General features: G+C 38.7%; 3 protein-coding genes across 4 annotated transcripts; 1 reads left to right on the top strand and 2 right to left on the bottom strand.

Moving 5' to 3' along the window:
* Nucleotides 1-998: 998 nt before the first annotated feature.
* On the bottom strand, nt 999-4,056 carry LOC111804137 (equilibrative nucleotide transporter 3). 2 transcript variants are annotated; one of them, XM_023688835.2, is made up of 10 exons: nt 3,845-4,056; nt 3,287-3,346; nt 3,094-3,198; nt 2,703-2,858; nt 2,475-2,618; nt 2,289-2,394; nt 1,988-2,160; nt 1,753-1,901; nt 1,409-1,667; nt 999-1,327 (listed from the first exon to the last, which is right to left on the bottom strand). In XM_023688835.2, the coding sequence occupies exons 2-10, from the start codon at nt 3,329-3,331 to the stop codon at nt 1,217-1,219; spliced, it is 1,248 nt and encodes a 415-aa protein (XP_023544603.1). In that variant the 5' UTR covers nt 3,332-3,346; nt 3,845-4,056; the 3' UTR covers nt 999-1,216. The 2 variants fall into 2 exon arrangements, with proteins under 2 accessions (XP_023544603.1, XP_086983551.1); XM_087127425.1 differs by lacking the exon at nt 3,845-4,056 and adding an exon at nt 3,590-3,765.
* Nucleotides 4,057-6,114: 2,058 nt separating this feature from the next.
* On the top strand, nt 6,115-7,913 carry LOC111803066 (uncharacterized). Its single transcript, XM_023687325.2, has 3 exons — nt 6,115-6,241; nt 6,330-6,601; nt 6,691-7,913. The coding sequence occupies exons 2-3, from the start codon at nt 6,355-6,357 to the stop codon at nt 7,713-7,715; spliced, it is 1,272 nt and encodes a 423-aa protein (XP_023543093.2). The 5' UTR covers nt 6,115-6,241; nt 6,330-6,354; the 3' UTR covers nt 7,716-7,913.
* An 842-nt stretch (nt 7,914-8,755) lies between these two features.
* Nucleotides 8,756-12,174, bottom strand: LOC111804053 (cell number regulator 5). The gene is made up of 5 exons (XM_023688725.2): nt 11,787-12,174; nt 11,240-11,303; nt 10,915-11,079; nt 9,441-9,506; nt 8,756-9,364 (listed from the first exon to the last, which is right to left on the bottom strand). The coding sequence occupies exons 1-5, from the start codon at nt 12,047-12,049 to the stop codon at nt 9,176-9,178; spliced, it is 747 nt and encodes a 248-aa protein (XP_023544493.2). The 5' UTR covers nt 12,050-12,174; the 3' UTR covers nt 8,756-9,175.
* Nucleotides 12,175-15,379: the final 3,205 nt, after the last annotated feature.

The raw sequence follows: 15,379 nt of genomic DNA, 5'->3' as shown, positions 1-15,379 counted from the left end.
CAGGATTTTGGTGCTGAAAATAGCTCAAAATGTGACTCTGTTTATGATATGCAGAGGTTATAAAGAGTGAGGAATATGTGTTTATATGGCTTCTGTCACACTGTGCCAAGATAATATGATCACTCATTTGAATCATAAAGAAAAAGACCCATTTGTTGAATATGTTGAAATGGGATATGAACATTTTAGAATCTGTATTGTATTTTCGGTGAATTCGAGGTTTTAAAATTGGTTGATTTTGAGTTTAGATGCAAAGAAAAATGAGCAAATGTGTGAGAATGACGTTCGTAGGCACATGCTTGTAGCAGTGAGTTCAGACTGATATACTTTTTAAAAAAAAAAAACAAAAACAAAATGTGCAGACTGATATGAGATATCATACCGATTTGAGGATGGGGACAACCAAAGCCCAATAGGCCCATGGAAGGACTTGGGCACATTATCCAGCCCACTCACTGTTTTAATTTTTTGTTTTTTTTTTTAGCATTGACTAGGAAGGTTTTCAGGCCCTTTTACAAATGATATCAAAACTAGACATTGGACGGTGTGTTAGAGAGGATGCTGCTTTTACAAATGGTATCAAAACTAGACACTGGGCGGTATGTTAGGGAGAATGCTGCTTTTACAAATGGTATCAAAACTAGACATTAGGCGGTGTGTTAGGGAGAACGCTACTTTTACAAATGATATCAAAGCTAGACACTAGGCGGTGTGTTAGGGAGGACGCTGCTTTTACAAATGGTATCAAAGTCGGGCACTGGGCGGTGTGCCAGAGAGGACGCTGGACCACAAGGGGATATATTATAGATTGTGAGATCTCACGTCGGTTGGAGAGAGGAACGAAATATTCCTTATAATGATGTAAAAATTTCTCCTAGACACGTCTTAAAACCGTGAGACTAACGACGATACGTAAAAAATCAAAGCGAACAATATCTATTAGCGGTGGACAGACTTGAACTATTACACTAAAGCCATATTAACGTTCAACTTGGGAGTATGCGGTAACATGTCACTTGACAATTAGAAGGTTTAAAATCCAGCTGATATAATTACAATTAGAATAAGCGGGGAAAAACCAAGAAACAAATATAATCCTATTTCTTAAAATCGAAATGAAAAAAACAGTGGGTGTTAAAGCTAGCTATTCATCCTGCAAACATATTCATAAACAGATATCTCCACTTTGTTCATCAAATGAAGTTTAACTAATGCTTTAAAAGCTGCCATTTCCAATGATCCACAACCAACCAAGGGAAACTCCTGCAAAAATGCCTCCTAAAAGGAACATGACAAGCATATTCCCCAACGCATTCTGCTCAGGTGCCTTCAAAAAGCCACACAAATATATATCAGATTCACAGCAAAATGAAAGGATATTGTTTAAGTTATTTGCTATGCAACTGACCTTGTAGCCTTTAGGTGCTGCAGTAAAAACACAAACTGTAAGATGGCCATTGGTCAATCCCAAGAAGGAAGTGAGCATGATCATCCACCCTTGATCACCATACTTTGCTGTGAAGTAAAACGCTGGGATTAGTAGAAAACGACTCAGAATTGAGATCAAGAGGCCCTTCCTCGACTCCAACTTCAGAAATTTGATGAGAGGTGAGTATCTGCCAATCAGATCCCACACATTGTACATTGCTATCAAAACAAGTGGATACCTGACATATCAGCAGCACAAGACACTAAATATGGTGTTGTTCTTCAAGGATTATATATCTAATTGTGTCAAGAGTGAGTATCTACCATGAACCCAATTGGTGTTCTCCAGTATTTTCATACAAGAAGCCAGGAAAGATTGACAATGTGAGAACGTATATCAGTGACACGCCCAAAAGATAATCCATGTTCTGTTGAAGAAGTTGCTTTTTGGTAAGTACTTCAGTTTTGTTTCCCTGTGAAGATTAAAAATAGCTATTAATAAGAATCAGGATTTTCTTTTGGTATTATAATTGAAAAAACATAGCGAAGGATGTCACACTTGGTTTAGTTGAAGCTGGATGCCTGCAGCGGCAAGGTCAGCTGACACGGTTTTCGATCCTTCAGAGGCTGCCTTTTTACGGTAGAACTTCACTAGTGGGATTTTGGGAAAGACTGACGCATAGAGAATAACACAAAGGAACTCGAAAGCAGCAGATATCGCTAGAAATAGAACTGCATAAAACATTAAAGAAGCACGAAGTTATAGTTTGAACTGCACATGTTTAAAGGAACTGATAGCCAAGTACTGGGCTACACAGTTTATAAGCTGAATGTTGAGTGGTTGAATAGAATTGACATACTCGTCCCTTTACGAAGACCATCATGGACGTTCTCAAATGCAGCTTTTGTGATCAATCTCAACCCTGAAGTTAGAGCTCCTGAGGCAGCCAATCCAGCCATGAAAGACTGCCGTGACAAAAGAACAACTTGTAAAATCCAAACTTTATGCCCCTCGCCCAATAAGAACTAAGAGACTGAAAAAGGACCTGGATGAATTCAGGACACATCAAAGCGAGATCTCCAACCATCCCACCTTGCACGAAGGCATCGGCAACACCGAAAGAACCGACGATGATACACAGAGCAATATATGGTCCAATCCCTCCTCTTCCAGAGGAGACCAAATCCAACTATTGCAAAAAGTTCAGAGGCAACTTTAACTCATATGAAATTATGTGTCCATTTCAATTTAGAAAGCAGCGGCTATTACTTACAACTATAAGCAACACAGAACTTATGAAGAAGAGAGTGTATCCACGAATGTTCCTCCATCGGGTATCGATTTTTGCTTCATTATATGCCAGAATTGCAATGGTTCCAAATGCAAATGGTTGATACACGAGAGTGAGTACTCTTGAAGGATGATAATCCTTCAAATTTTCAAAAAATGTAAGGATTATAATTCTTCAACTGAAGTAACTTGAGATAACACGAATCAAAATTTTGAAAAACATGAAAGTCTCAGATCTTCCCACAAGTTTGGAAATCTTCTACTCTATAAAGCTAAAAGGAAACTAATCGATTGACTAAAACCAACAACACAACAAATGAAAGAATCAGTGTTTAAAATACACAAATCAGAGTCATAAGGTTGATTATGATTACCGGAAACAATAGATAATAGTAATCTCCAATAGTTAGCATACTGTTCCAACAAACGAGGGAACCAAAGCCGAGAACCCAGCAAACTGCCAGAGCTGTAAACTTCCCCTGCACAGAAAATTCAAATAAAAATCAAGCAAAAATTTGGCTCTACTAATTACACATAAACATGAGGAACAAAGGGATAAGAACAAACCCCAGTCCTCGCTGGAGCCCCAGATTCTTCAGTAGAACCAGTCATGATAGATCCCTATACCTAAACAACAAAGAAAAGTCTTTAAAAAATAACTGAAGAAAAGAATGTTGATAACTCAGTGGACAATGGGATTGATGTTCTTATATGCAAAGTATCCTCAGAATCAGGAGAGCGAGCAGTGAAGAAACAGCATTGAATACACAGGTTGGACAACAGGAAAGATGAGCTGTGCAGAGAGAATCCAGCACAAAATGCACGAAACTTTAGCAGAAAATTTATGGAGAGGATTGGTGATTTCCATACCTGGAAATAGTCTTCTCAAGATTGAAAACAACCCCGTTTATCATAAATTAGACCAAGAACTTTTAATTTCGTGAGTTTCTACATTCTTAAGAAAATCTGGGGTTTTATTGCAAAACTCAAAGAAAGTAAACAGACGAGAGAGATTCCACAATGAACGCCGTATGAATAAAATAACTAACAAATTGTAATCAAAGCGGGATTAAATATTAACAAACGTGGGAAATAAATGATAATTTAGTGAACAGAGTGAGAAACCTGGAGAGGCGACACACAGCTTTGCTGGCGAAAGAATCCAAATCCCGTAGTCTGAATGCAAGGATGAAGAACGTGAAGAATAGGATTTGAACAGAGTGGAAAAGAGTACCCGGAAATCAATAGATTAATGCGTTTGCAGAGTATGAAAAGTAGCGAAGATTTAAGCGACTGATTTTGACATGTGCAAATGGACAGAAGAACAAGAAATCGCGCCGTAAATTGAAGGAGCTTAATAATATGATTCGTGAACGTGTGAGCTTTGAAATCCAAAACAAATGAAGTTCTATCTTAGATATTATATCTTAATATTCTTTTTTTCTAATTTGATTTATATTTTAATATTTCTCGTACTAATCATTAGATTGTATCCATAAATATTAATAAGAATATATCTTCGATTCCAATTCTACTTTTATTTCTCATTCTTACATGATATGAGAATATTGATTTTGATATTTTTGAATATCAAAATTTCTTCTTGAGTTAGGATTTGGTATCAAAGTCAAACCGTGATGTCAAACCCTAACTCGATCAGTGAAGCCTTTACCGCCACCCATCGTGATAAGTCCAATACAAACCCTAACTCAATCAGTGAAGCCTTTACACTTATCAATCATTCATTGTGATAAGTCCAATCGAGTATCACAACAACCACTACTTCCTGCTTTCAACAGCTTTCAAGTCATCGCGATTGCTTCCGAATCTCAATCATTCTACTAGACCTCTACTAAATCGAGAACTGTGGTTGGCAAACTGTTCTCGATCATCGAATATCAAGAATACGTTATAAATATCTTCAAATTTCTTACCAAGCTCAAAGGTAGCATATTCAAAATGTTCGTATTTTATTTCACAACCTCTCAAGTGATCAAGAGCACCGATCTTGATGTTGTTATCCAACTTCAAAACTTAGGATGTGTATTTAACACTTATTATATTCATCACTCTGATCAATGAGGATATTCACTTGTTTCAATCAAATTAAATGGAACAAATCACCAATCATTTATGCATAGATCAAGAAGCAGTTCTTCAAGTTCTGAGATACATCAAAAGTGGTCTAAATTTTTGCATCTTTTTAGGAAATTCAATAATTTCCTAAGAAGTCTAAAAATGCAAATGAATGAAAGGCGTTCTATTTTTTGGTTTGATATCTTTCTTGTAAATTCAATAATTTTTTGAAAGTCTAAAAATACAGACCAATTAAAGACGTATTTTTTAGTTTTGTATCTTTCTTGTAAATTTAATAATTTTTTGAAAGTCTAGAAACCAAACAAATGTGTCCGGATCATCAGCAAATACTTGTTTAGACTTAACTTAACGGATATTTTCACTATCGGGAAGACAAAAGTGTTATTGACCTACACTCTCTCCTCATGTAGTGTTATTGACCTACACTTTATTTTCACGAATGGGAAGACAAAAGTGTTATTGATCTACACTCTCTTCTCAAGGACAACTTGGGTGTTATTGACCTACACTCGTAAAGACAAGTTGGATGTGATTAACATACATTCTCTAACTTGAGAGCGACGGTTGAGATATAATATTTGGATATTATTTATGAAATATATCTTAGATATTATATCTTAATATTTTTTTTTCTTTATGATTTGATTTATAGTATATTTTATTTTATTATAAATATTTAATTAGTTTATATTTTTATTATTGGTAGGTATTAGCTGACTAGATTATATCATATTTAAAGGTTATAAATATGAATGAAAATGAAAATATACGTTGGAATCTAATTCTATTTCTATTTATATTCTTACCCGTAGTAATTTTTTTTTTGGGAACAATCATCGCTGACCACTGCCACACAGATTCCCGTCCACGGTGTCGCTATTTTAAATAATCATTAATAATTAATTATTGTTTTGCGTTATTATCCACTTAATGTGAAGGAGTAGAGTGAATTATTAGGGGGAACTAATGATGAGGGTAGAATTGACTTTTGGACTTGAAAATGTATATTAATTAATATTGAAAAAAGGTAAGGAAACGACATGACGAATGGTTTCAGGAGATTAATTCACACGTGTGTAGTTCATAGCAGAAAGAGTTCAGGTGCGGGCACTCACACGAGAGGTTGATCAAGTGATGTGGAATGAGTGCGAAACACGTGGATGGTGGGGCCGAGTGCCAGGTCATGGTGGGACCAGAGGACGTCCCTTGAATTTCTAAATGATGATTGGTTGGGCGGCGAAGGGCCCAGTAGCATAGCCATTGGTGGATAGTCCACCAGGTCACAGATTACAATTAGTCGAGAGGGGGCGTGGGCTCCACTCGAACCCAGGACGGTGAAGAAGAAATAAATTAAAGGCTATGTGGAAATAATAGTCCAGCAGCGTCCGCCTCCTCCTTCATTCTCGATTGAGTTCAACGTCCAGCGTTCGAGCAATTCCCTTCGTAGTTTTGGTAATTTAATTATTTATTTTTTATTTCTCTTAATTGATTCAGAACTGTTCTAGGATTGCAGTTCTGGTTCTTCTTCAAGCTTGAAAATGGCGTCGATTCATCTGTCGGAACTTGACTCCAACGCCACCGACTCAGGTGCATCGTCGCCGAGATTCGACCACCACTTTCGCGATCCACATGCTCGAGTTCGATTCATGTGCAGTTTCGGTGGCAATATCTTACCCCGGCCGCATGATAATCAGCTCCGATACGTTGGCGGTGAGACTCGCATTGTCGCCGTTCAACGTTCCACTACTTTCTCCTATTTCCTCGCCAAACTCGCTAAGATCACCGGCAAGTTTAATTTCGATTCTCTGTTTTTTTCATTCAATTTGGGATTTGGAAGTCTTGATTCGAAAAGCGAATTGAATTTGTTTGTTTAGGGACAATTAACATGAACATAAAGTACCAGCTTCCGAATGAAGATCTCGACGCCTTGATTTCAGTGTCGACGGATGAAGATGTGGAGAATATGATGGATGAGTATGATCGGCTTGTACAGAATCATGATCCAAAATCGGATAGGCTGCGATTGTTTCTATTTCCAAGAGGGGAAGATTCCAGAGCCAGTAGTATTAATTCTCTCCTCGGCGGCTCCACAAATCGGGATCACTGGTTTCTTGACGCTCTCAATGGCGGCGCTCCAGTGCCGGAGCTCGAGCGTGGTCGGTCGGAGGTTTCTTCAATCGTCTCTGAAGTACCGGACTATTTGTTCGGTCTCGACAATCAGGAAGATGCTTCGACTCAATCACGAGAACCTAAATTGAAGAGTCGATTTAATATCAATCCGTCTGAGAATGTTTCGGCTTCGAATCCTGAATCGCCCTCCCCTTTCGTGCCGTCGGCGACTTGTGTGACTTCGATGCCCAGTCTTGCACCGGTTAAAACTCGGCCCGATACGCCGTCACCGAGGGCAGAGGCGGAGGATAAAACGCCGGAGAATTGTGAACCGCCGGCGATGCCGTTCTCTCAACCGGCCGGGTTTCCGAATAACCCGATGATGCATTATTTCCCGGGTACAAATTACCCGGGTCATCAACCGGTCGTCTACCTTCTTCCAGGTCAGATTCCGCCTGGTAATGTTCCTGTCCAGCATATTCCGACCCAGCCTCCGTCTCCGTACGTTCAACAGTTCCCTCCGGTGGGTGGGGGTCAGGTGCCATTAGCGTATCATCACCCAGTTACAATGGGGGGGCAAGTGTATGGAGGAGGAATGGGTCCAGTGAGTGGTTACGATCCACAGGCGGAGGCGGCGAGGATCGCTGCAGACGGAGTTAGCCAACAGATGTATTATGGAGTCCAAAATACAGCGAGGGCTCCGCCGTATGCGGGGGCTATGATGGCACCTTTGATGGGCGAAGAATTTCGAGGAAGCGGATCGGAAACAAGGACCGGTAGCCGAGTATAGCTATAGCAATAGCAGCAGACGGTCGAAAAGATCAGTTAATTAGATTTGTAATTTTTACAACAAATTAAAAATTTGGGATTTAATTAGTGGTTGATTATGGGTTTTTGATGGTTCAACGGCGTGACCAGACTCTAAAATTGGTGTATTAAAGCTGCAAATACAGTATGTACTTTTATAAAATAAAACGAATTATTTCTATGGACTGGTTCGTTTCTCTAACGGCTCAAGGCTACTGATATTATCTCTTTGGACTTTTCTTCTAGAATTTTAAAATAGGTCTACAATCTATCCGGGCCCAATGTCTTCCCCCATTCGGGGCCCAAGTCCACCAATATTATATTATCTTATTTAGACTTTCCCTCAAAGTTTTTAAAACGGGTCTACGATCCAACCCTTTGGGGTCCAGTGTCCTTGCGCACTCGTTTCCCTCTCCAATTGACGTGGAACTCCCTAGTCCACTCCCCTTTAGGGCCATCGTCCTTGCTGCATACAATCCACCCACCTCGTGGTTCAGCCTCCTCGCTAACACACTAGCCGATGTCTAGCTCTAATACTATTTGTAATGGCCCAAGCTCATTACTAGCAGACATTGTCCTCTTTGTTGAAACGCTTCTACTAAGGAAAGGTTTACCCATAATATTTCGTTTCCATATCCAACCAAAGTGAGATCTCATAATGTCATTACATAGAATGTTTTGATTTTATTGAATTATCTCATCTTTTAAATCCATATTCCATTTGTATTACTATGTTAAAAAATGCAAATTACAAGGAAGAAATTATCTAAACAGCCAACATTTGTTGGAAATGATCCACCATCAAAATAGGTGGAAACAAATAACGAAAGTGAAAAAACAATTTAAGGGGAGATGACTTTTGAATATAAGAACTTAAGCACGTATACTTATTACTGTGAAAACACATACATCTCATAAGTATTTATAGTACAACGGAACGGATCCAAGCAACTATGACAAATCTTCCTAATTAAAGATAACAATTTCCTGAACAATTATCTTACAATAGTGAAAAAAAAAAAAAAAAATCGTAACTCAAGATTATTAACTCACACCACTCCATACATAAAATTTTGGTATGGTATATACAATTTAGAAGAGTTCTTGTATCGATCTGAACACTATCATGTGTGTTTACACAAGAAAAGAAAAGAAGGAAAAAAAAAAAAGAGAGGAGTCATTTTCAACCCCCCAACCTCTAATATCGAGGTTCACAAACCACACCCCATTGCACCAACCGCAGCCCAACCAGTTCTGGAGGGCAACACACCAAAAGTAAAGCAGCAACAGTAGCACCTCAAATTTCTGAACCCTCATCCCTTGAGGGCAAAGTTGCTGAAACAAGGCAGTGTGCCGTGTACCTTCGGCAATGAATCAGACGAAGAATCCCGAAAGCATGTCCTAGGCAGAGCAACCGACGTCTTGCTACATGCACACATAGACTCAAGAGTGATCATGATTAGCCACATCCTTTAAAATGCCACAGGCTTCAGAAGATTTGGTTGACACAGGATCAGGTGGATTTAGCTCCACAACTCGGCTGGCTTCACCATAACTACCTATACATATTGTGTCACCTCGACCGTGCCATGTGCCATCTTGGACATTATTCATTTCCAGCGTTCGTGATTCCTGCTCCACATTTACAAGTATTTCAGTGATGACCTACGAATATAAGGTTTTGATGTGCAAAAACTGATAGACAGACCTGAGATAAGGCGCAGCAGGGGCAGATCAGGTGGTAGATGCAATCATCCAAGGAATTATCTCCTCCCTAAATCATAAAATTAATATTAATCTACACATAAGTACTAAGAAAACGCCCGCAGAAAATTTAATTCGTAACCACTACAAGCTTGCTCATGTTATCCATATATGAACTCTCTCATTAATCTCTTTTTTCACACACACTATATGTTATTAGTCTCCCCGTGCACATTATCAATAAACTGTGTCGTAGGAGTCTCCCTCCACACTATTAGTAATATTTCTCATACTAGTCTCTCCCTACACACAATTACACGTTCTAAGATACAAAAAAACTAATCCCAAACATACTAATAGTCGTTAGAATTTTCGTGGATTTCCGTTTGCTACTTATGACTATCAACTCATTTACCCAATCTAATAATAAAAAAGAAGACAATGGAATTATTTTGACTTGAAGTCTTTTTTTTTTTTTTTTTTTTTTTTTCTCTTTTTTTATCAATTCGAGCATAGCTCAATGATTAGACACCCATTCGCCAACAAAACCAACTATAACTTTGAATTTTTTCTCTTCTTCAAGACCAGCATGCTACTCCAAGAGAAGGGGCGTTAGGATTTGGTCCCTCGATTCTTCTTTTGCATATTTTTTCCTCTCCTTCTCCATTCATTGTTGCCTTTGATTTTTCTTCTCTAGAAAGTTAAAATTCTAAAAAAGTTAAGGTGTTTCCGTGGCAGATTTTACATGGGAGAGTCATTATCGTGGATTGCATTCAAAGGCAATCTTCCTATGCTTCTCTCAATGGTGCACTCTCTGTATGAGGCATAAGGAGGACCTGGATCAATGGTTTTGAGTTTGCAAGTTAGCTCACCTCCTTTGGAGCTGTTGGTTGGCAGTGTTCGGTACTATTTGGTCTAGAATAGAGATGGTACGGCTCACATGGAGGAGGTTCTATTGCATCTCCATTCTAAGGATTAAGGTCGTAGCATGCTAGCTTCTTTGCATATTTGAGGAGTATTTGAATTGAGAGGAATAATACATTTTTTTATGAGGTGGAGAGATCGGGTTAGTAAGTTTGGGAGGTGGCTAGACTTAACGCCTCCCTGTGGACGTCGGTCGTTGGGTCTTTTCTTCAGTTATGAGCTTAGTCTAGTTCTTTTACATTGGAATCTTCATTCATAGTTAAGAGTCAGACTCCCTTAGTGTTTTGTTGGAGATTTTATTTTGTGCCCTTGTATTTACTTTCTTTACTCTCAATAAAAGTAAGGTTTCTTACCCTAAAAAATATAATAATAATAGTAACTTTGATGATAAAAAAAAAAGGGGGAAACAAACAACTTGATCAGGAAAGGCAAAAGACAAATTTAGAGTACAATTTCAGCATGCTTGAAATAGAATGTGTTACGAATCCATTAATTATCAAGTAGAAATAAGAAACAGATAACAGCAAAAGGGCTGATAGAAAAAGAAGTCTCACCCTTATATTGAATTTCCTCCTCATCTGGGTTCGGAAGAACCCCAAATATGTAACTGCTGAAATGGTGAAAGCAATGGCTGGATATAAAAAGTAATGGCGTTTTGTGACCAAAAAGGCAATGAAGTTGCACAGGGCACCGAGAGCAAGAGATAAATAAACCGTTCCCTGCAAATGGTTTCAAAATTATGGCAAATTGTATACCATCCATTACGAAAATTTGATGAGCAAAGACAAGTGTAATCTGTACTCTAAGTTCTTCCCCTCTCCTTCGAGAATGTTTGCTACCCGGAAATTGTTTGCTTCAAGAAGCCAAGAAAAAGTTTACCTGAAGAAAACAAGAGCCAAAACCAGCCCTTCCCATGTTCTTCCCAAATCTGTGACACGGCCAGCTGCATCATTAATACAAGCTATTAGAATACTTGGGGTGAAAACCAATTACTTCGATGTAGAAAAAAAGTCGTACATATCGTAAATATTCCATTCATAGACAATTATCAATCATAATTACAGGTTCGAACTTAAGCAGGGCAAGATCCACATCCCCTGTTGGATAATGACAACCAACCACAGGTACACGGAGACCACGAGGAAAAATTGTGCACAGAAACTATTGATTTAACTTTTTTAGAATCACAAGCTGAGGCCTGAAAGACATATTCCAACTAATAACAGATAATATCATGGTCAAAACCTTTTTTCTATTTCTTTTCCAAGCAACCAATCTCCTCGCCCTAAGAGGAAAAAAATCCCTCGCTCGATCGACAAATTTCTCAATGAACAACAGAGAGAGAGAGAGAGAGAGAGAGAGAGAGAAAACAAAATCCCTGAAAAAGCTGAAAGTAGAGAAGAAAAAGTGGATTAACAAGTCTAACCATGTGGATTCGATAGCGATACGACGGTCATCGAAGCAATCGAGTAGTTCACCTTCCCACATCCTAAAAACTCCCCCCAAATCGGGTTCCATAGAAGCATCTCGAGTAGTCTCCAACTTCGCCCATTTACCCTGCGTCTGCATAGCCACCGTAGAACACAACATATCGAAATCCACTAACGTAACCCCCTCGAGAAGCTTCTCCTCCTCTTCTCCAACAACAACATTCCCAAGCCCCCTATCCTGATTCTCCAAATCCGCCATTAGAACACAAAAAGTAGAAATCTAGGGTTTTATTTGGACAGTGTTAAAGAGAATCAAGGAGAAGGAGGAGGAGGAGGAGGAGGAGGAGAATATAATAATAGAGCGCGTGACTATTTATTGCACAATTTGTTTTTATTCTGTTGCGAAGAAAGTTGTCTTTATACTGTACAGAAAGAGAGATATGAACACTAATATTATCCGTTTTTAAAATGAGGTCAAAATTGGCCGCCAAAAATGTGGGACCCACATGCAGTAACTTTTTTTCTTAAAGAAAATGAACGACCCAGGTGGTGCCACGTGGGAAAATATCAAAATTAAAAAAACAGGAATATTAGTGCTATATACTCGGCAAAATTAACGCCCCTCTCCCCACTCGAATCTACCGGATTTTTTTTCAAATTTACTAAAATATCTAAAAACCGGTTTTATTTTGGGAAATATATATATATATATATATATGTGTATATGTATGTATATGTGGCTGGTGTGACTCACATGGTGGGACCCATTTGTCCCATTTCTAGTGGGTTTTGTGTTAGGTCACCTTCTTATCCATATTCCAACTATACAACTGGACGTGCATAATCCAGTGTTTACGGATTTAGCTTTTCCTTTAGGTCAACCAACACGTTGACTCCAATCATGTTTTCTTTGGGCCGTTCCAACATTGGGCCGAATCCAGCGCTACGAACGTTCTGTTTATTAAAAATATATTTTTTTTTATAATAAATAGATAAATAATAGTTTTATAGCAACAACAAATTAATTTAATGTTTGCCGACAAATCCAAGTTTGTTGGATAAAAGTTTCACGAAACAAAGGCACTAGAGCTTATGCTCAAAGTGGACAATATCATACGAGTGTGGAGGGTCTGTTCATCTTACGTAAAATCAGAACAATACTCTAAACTTAGTCATGTCAATAGAATTCTCAAATGTTTAACAGAGTATTGTGAGCCTTGAAGGCATCACCAGAGCGTATTTTGTTGGAAGGGAGATGTTGGATGAAAGTGTTAGATCAGCTAATTTAGAGAATGATCATCAGCCTATAATACACTTAATTATTTTAGCCAAATTTTTACCGTGAAAAACGGAAATGATTAACCATGAATAAGCGAAATTATTGGAGGATAGGTAATTTTATTCATAAAAAGAGGTGGTAAAAAGTAATTGGATTAATTAATTAATTAATTAATAATGGGGATTATAGTGACTAAGAGCGAGAGGAGAGTGATAACCAAGGAACCACTTGATTTTCCTTCTCATCATCACTGTCACTGCCACCGCCATAGCCGCCATTAGAGCTCCCACGTCCTTCCTCCTCACCCACTCTCCTTCTCTCTCTCCGCTGCGCCGTCTTCCCGTTTCGCCTGTTTTTCTCGACACAGTTCTGACAAAACGCAACCGTGGCCACAAGCCTTGGTCCAGAGCCATTCCAAGGCGTGGGGGCTTGACAATCATGGCAGAGCAAAACCCTCAAGTGTTTCCCCACCAGAAAATTGGCGCCATGGACCTTGGAATCGCACCCCCAACACAACCTCGCCTGGTCCGATTCGCATATCACAGTCGCCACACAGTCGCACAGCTCGCACAATTTCTTCATTTTTCACTCGCTTACGACACTTACTTGAGTCATTTATATAACAGAGGAAACTCAAAAGGGGTTTGAACAGAGAGTTGGAAGGGAGCGGCCATTAATGAAGGGTGGCCCATTGAAGAGAAATCCTTGAGCTAAAGGGAATATTATGCAAAGGGTATGTATGGGCATCAAGTTGGGTTTTGGGTTCGTTCTTTCCCTGTATTTGGCACAAAGAAAGATCATGGAAAAGGGGGAGAAGGAGACGGGGATTTTTTTGGCTATTGTACGCTACCTATTGTGATCATTTTAGTGGCAAGTGGGTGTTGGAGACAATTTGTGGCCACAATCAATGAATCCGATTCTGTGGGCGAAGAATTCTGGGTTTTTCATTTCCTTTCCCCTGGTTTGCAAGTTTATTTGTTAAAGGTTGAATTCTCGGAATACAGCTCGAGTATGGTTGAGAGATGAGCATTCCAATCCTATAAAGAGTTTATAATTAAAAAAATATACAAATTTTAAATTTCCAACAAAGAAATTTCAAATAAATAGTGTGATTTATTCGAAAGTTCCATAGGCCGGAGGAGAGACTTTATAAGTGATATCCCATATTGGTTTGAGAGAATAACAAATCATAATTTATAAGAGTGTGGAAACCTTCCCCTAGCATACGCGTTTTAAAGCCTTGAGGAAAAGCTCGAAGGGAAAGCCCGAAGAGGATAATATCTACTATTTGTGGATCTGGGCTGTTACAAATGGTATCAGAGCCAGACATCGGACAATGTGCGAGCTTTTATTTGTGGATCTGGGTCATTACAAATGGTATCAGAGCCAGACATCGGACAATGTGCCAGCCTTTTTCGCTGTTCCCCGAAGGGGGTAGACATGAGGCAGTGTGCCAGTAAAGACGCTGGCCCCAAAGGGGGTGAATTTGGGGGCGGTCCCATATCGATTGGATGAAGGAAAGAATGCTAGCGAGGACGCTGGGCCCTGGAGGGGGTGGACATTGCCATATTGGTTGGGGAGGAGAACAAATCACCATGAAAATCTTGGGGGTGGATTGTGATGTCCCACATTGGTTGGGAAGAGAACAAACCACGATTTATAAGGGTGTGGAAACCTAACTACCATTTCAAGCCCAAAAATGTCAATATCTGCCGATCTAGACAGTTACATATTTTGTTCAAATGGAAAATTTTCGAGAGACGAGTCTCACGTACACTAATTAAGGTGTTGATCATGAGTTTATAACTAAGGAATATATCTCCATTAGTAACGAAGCCTTTCGAGAAAACACATGAGAGCTTACAATAGACAATATCATACTATTGCGGAGGTCCATAATTCATGTTCGATTATCCTAATAACACTAATTAAGATCAGATATAGATTTAAAACTGTACATATTAAATATAAATATATATGAAACTATATTGCGTACGTACTATAATAAGAAAGTTAGGAGAAATTTCTCCATTGGAGACAAGTTTTATTCTTATAAAAGTGATGAAAATATGACTTATTTTTTCTAAATTATATTTTAAGCCATTAATTGAGATAATTCCTGGCCACCCATTTTGGGAAGTCACATGTCATGACGTGTCTGCATGATATTTAAGAGGGATTTGAAGTTTCTTTCTTAGGTATTATTCTTTAATTTGATTTTCACAACTTTACTTATTATTCCAATACGATTCAAAACTTTCTTTAATTTTTTAATTTTGGGTATAATTTTTTTTTCTTTTTAAAGAAATA

The sequence above is a fragment of the Cucurbita pepo genome, chromosome 10 (assembly GCF_057944985.1).
Source record: "Cucurbita pepo subsp. pepo isolate OVF chromosome 10, ASM5794498v1, whole genome shotgun sequence".
NCBI lineage: Eukaryota > Viridiplantae > Streptophyta > Magnoliopsida > Cucurbitales > Cucurbitaceae > Cucurbita > Cucurbita pepo.
The sequence above is the reverse complement of the archived record's forward strand: the minus strand, read 5'-3'. Positions and strand labels throughout refer to the sequence as shown.

Bases quoted from the DNA above. Each gene is read 5' to 3' on its own strand.
- LOC111804137 (XM_023688835.2), bottom strand. From the start codon at position 3,331: ATGACTGGTTCTACTGAAGAATCTGGGGCTCCAGCGAGGACTGGG. The intron at 2,859-3,093 runs GTAATCATAATC...GAAAATTTGAAG, and splicing joins ACTATTATCTATTGTTTCCG to GATTATCATCCTTCAAGAGT. The intron at 2,395-2,474 runs GTCCTTTTTCAG...TTGTCACGGCAG, and splicing joins TGTGTCCTGAATTCATCCAG to TCTTTCATGGCTGGATTGGC.
- LOC111804053 (XM_023688725.2), bottom strand. From the start codon at position 12,049: ATGGCGGATTTGGAGAATCAGGATAGGGGGCTTGGGAATGTTGTTGTT. The intron at 11,304-11,786 runs GTTAGACTTGTT...TTAATGATGCAG, and splicing joins ATCGCTATCGAATCCACATG to CTGGCCGTGTCACAGATTTG. The intron at 9,507-10,914 runs GTGAGACTTCTT...TTTATGATTTAG, and splicing joins GGAGGAAATTCAATATAAGG to GGAGGAGATAATTCCTTGGA.
- LOC111803066 (XM_023687325.2), top strand. From the start codon at position 6,355: ATGGCGTCGATTCATCTGTCGGAACTTGACTCCAACGCCACCGACTCA. The intron at 6,602-6,690 runs GCAAGTTTAATT...TTGTTTGTTTAG, and splicing joins CAAACTCGCTAAGATCACCG to GGACAATTAACATGAACATA.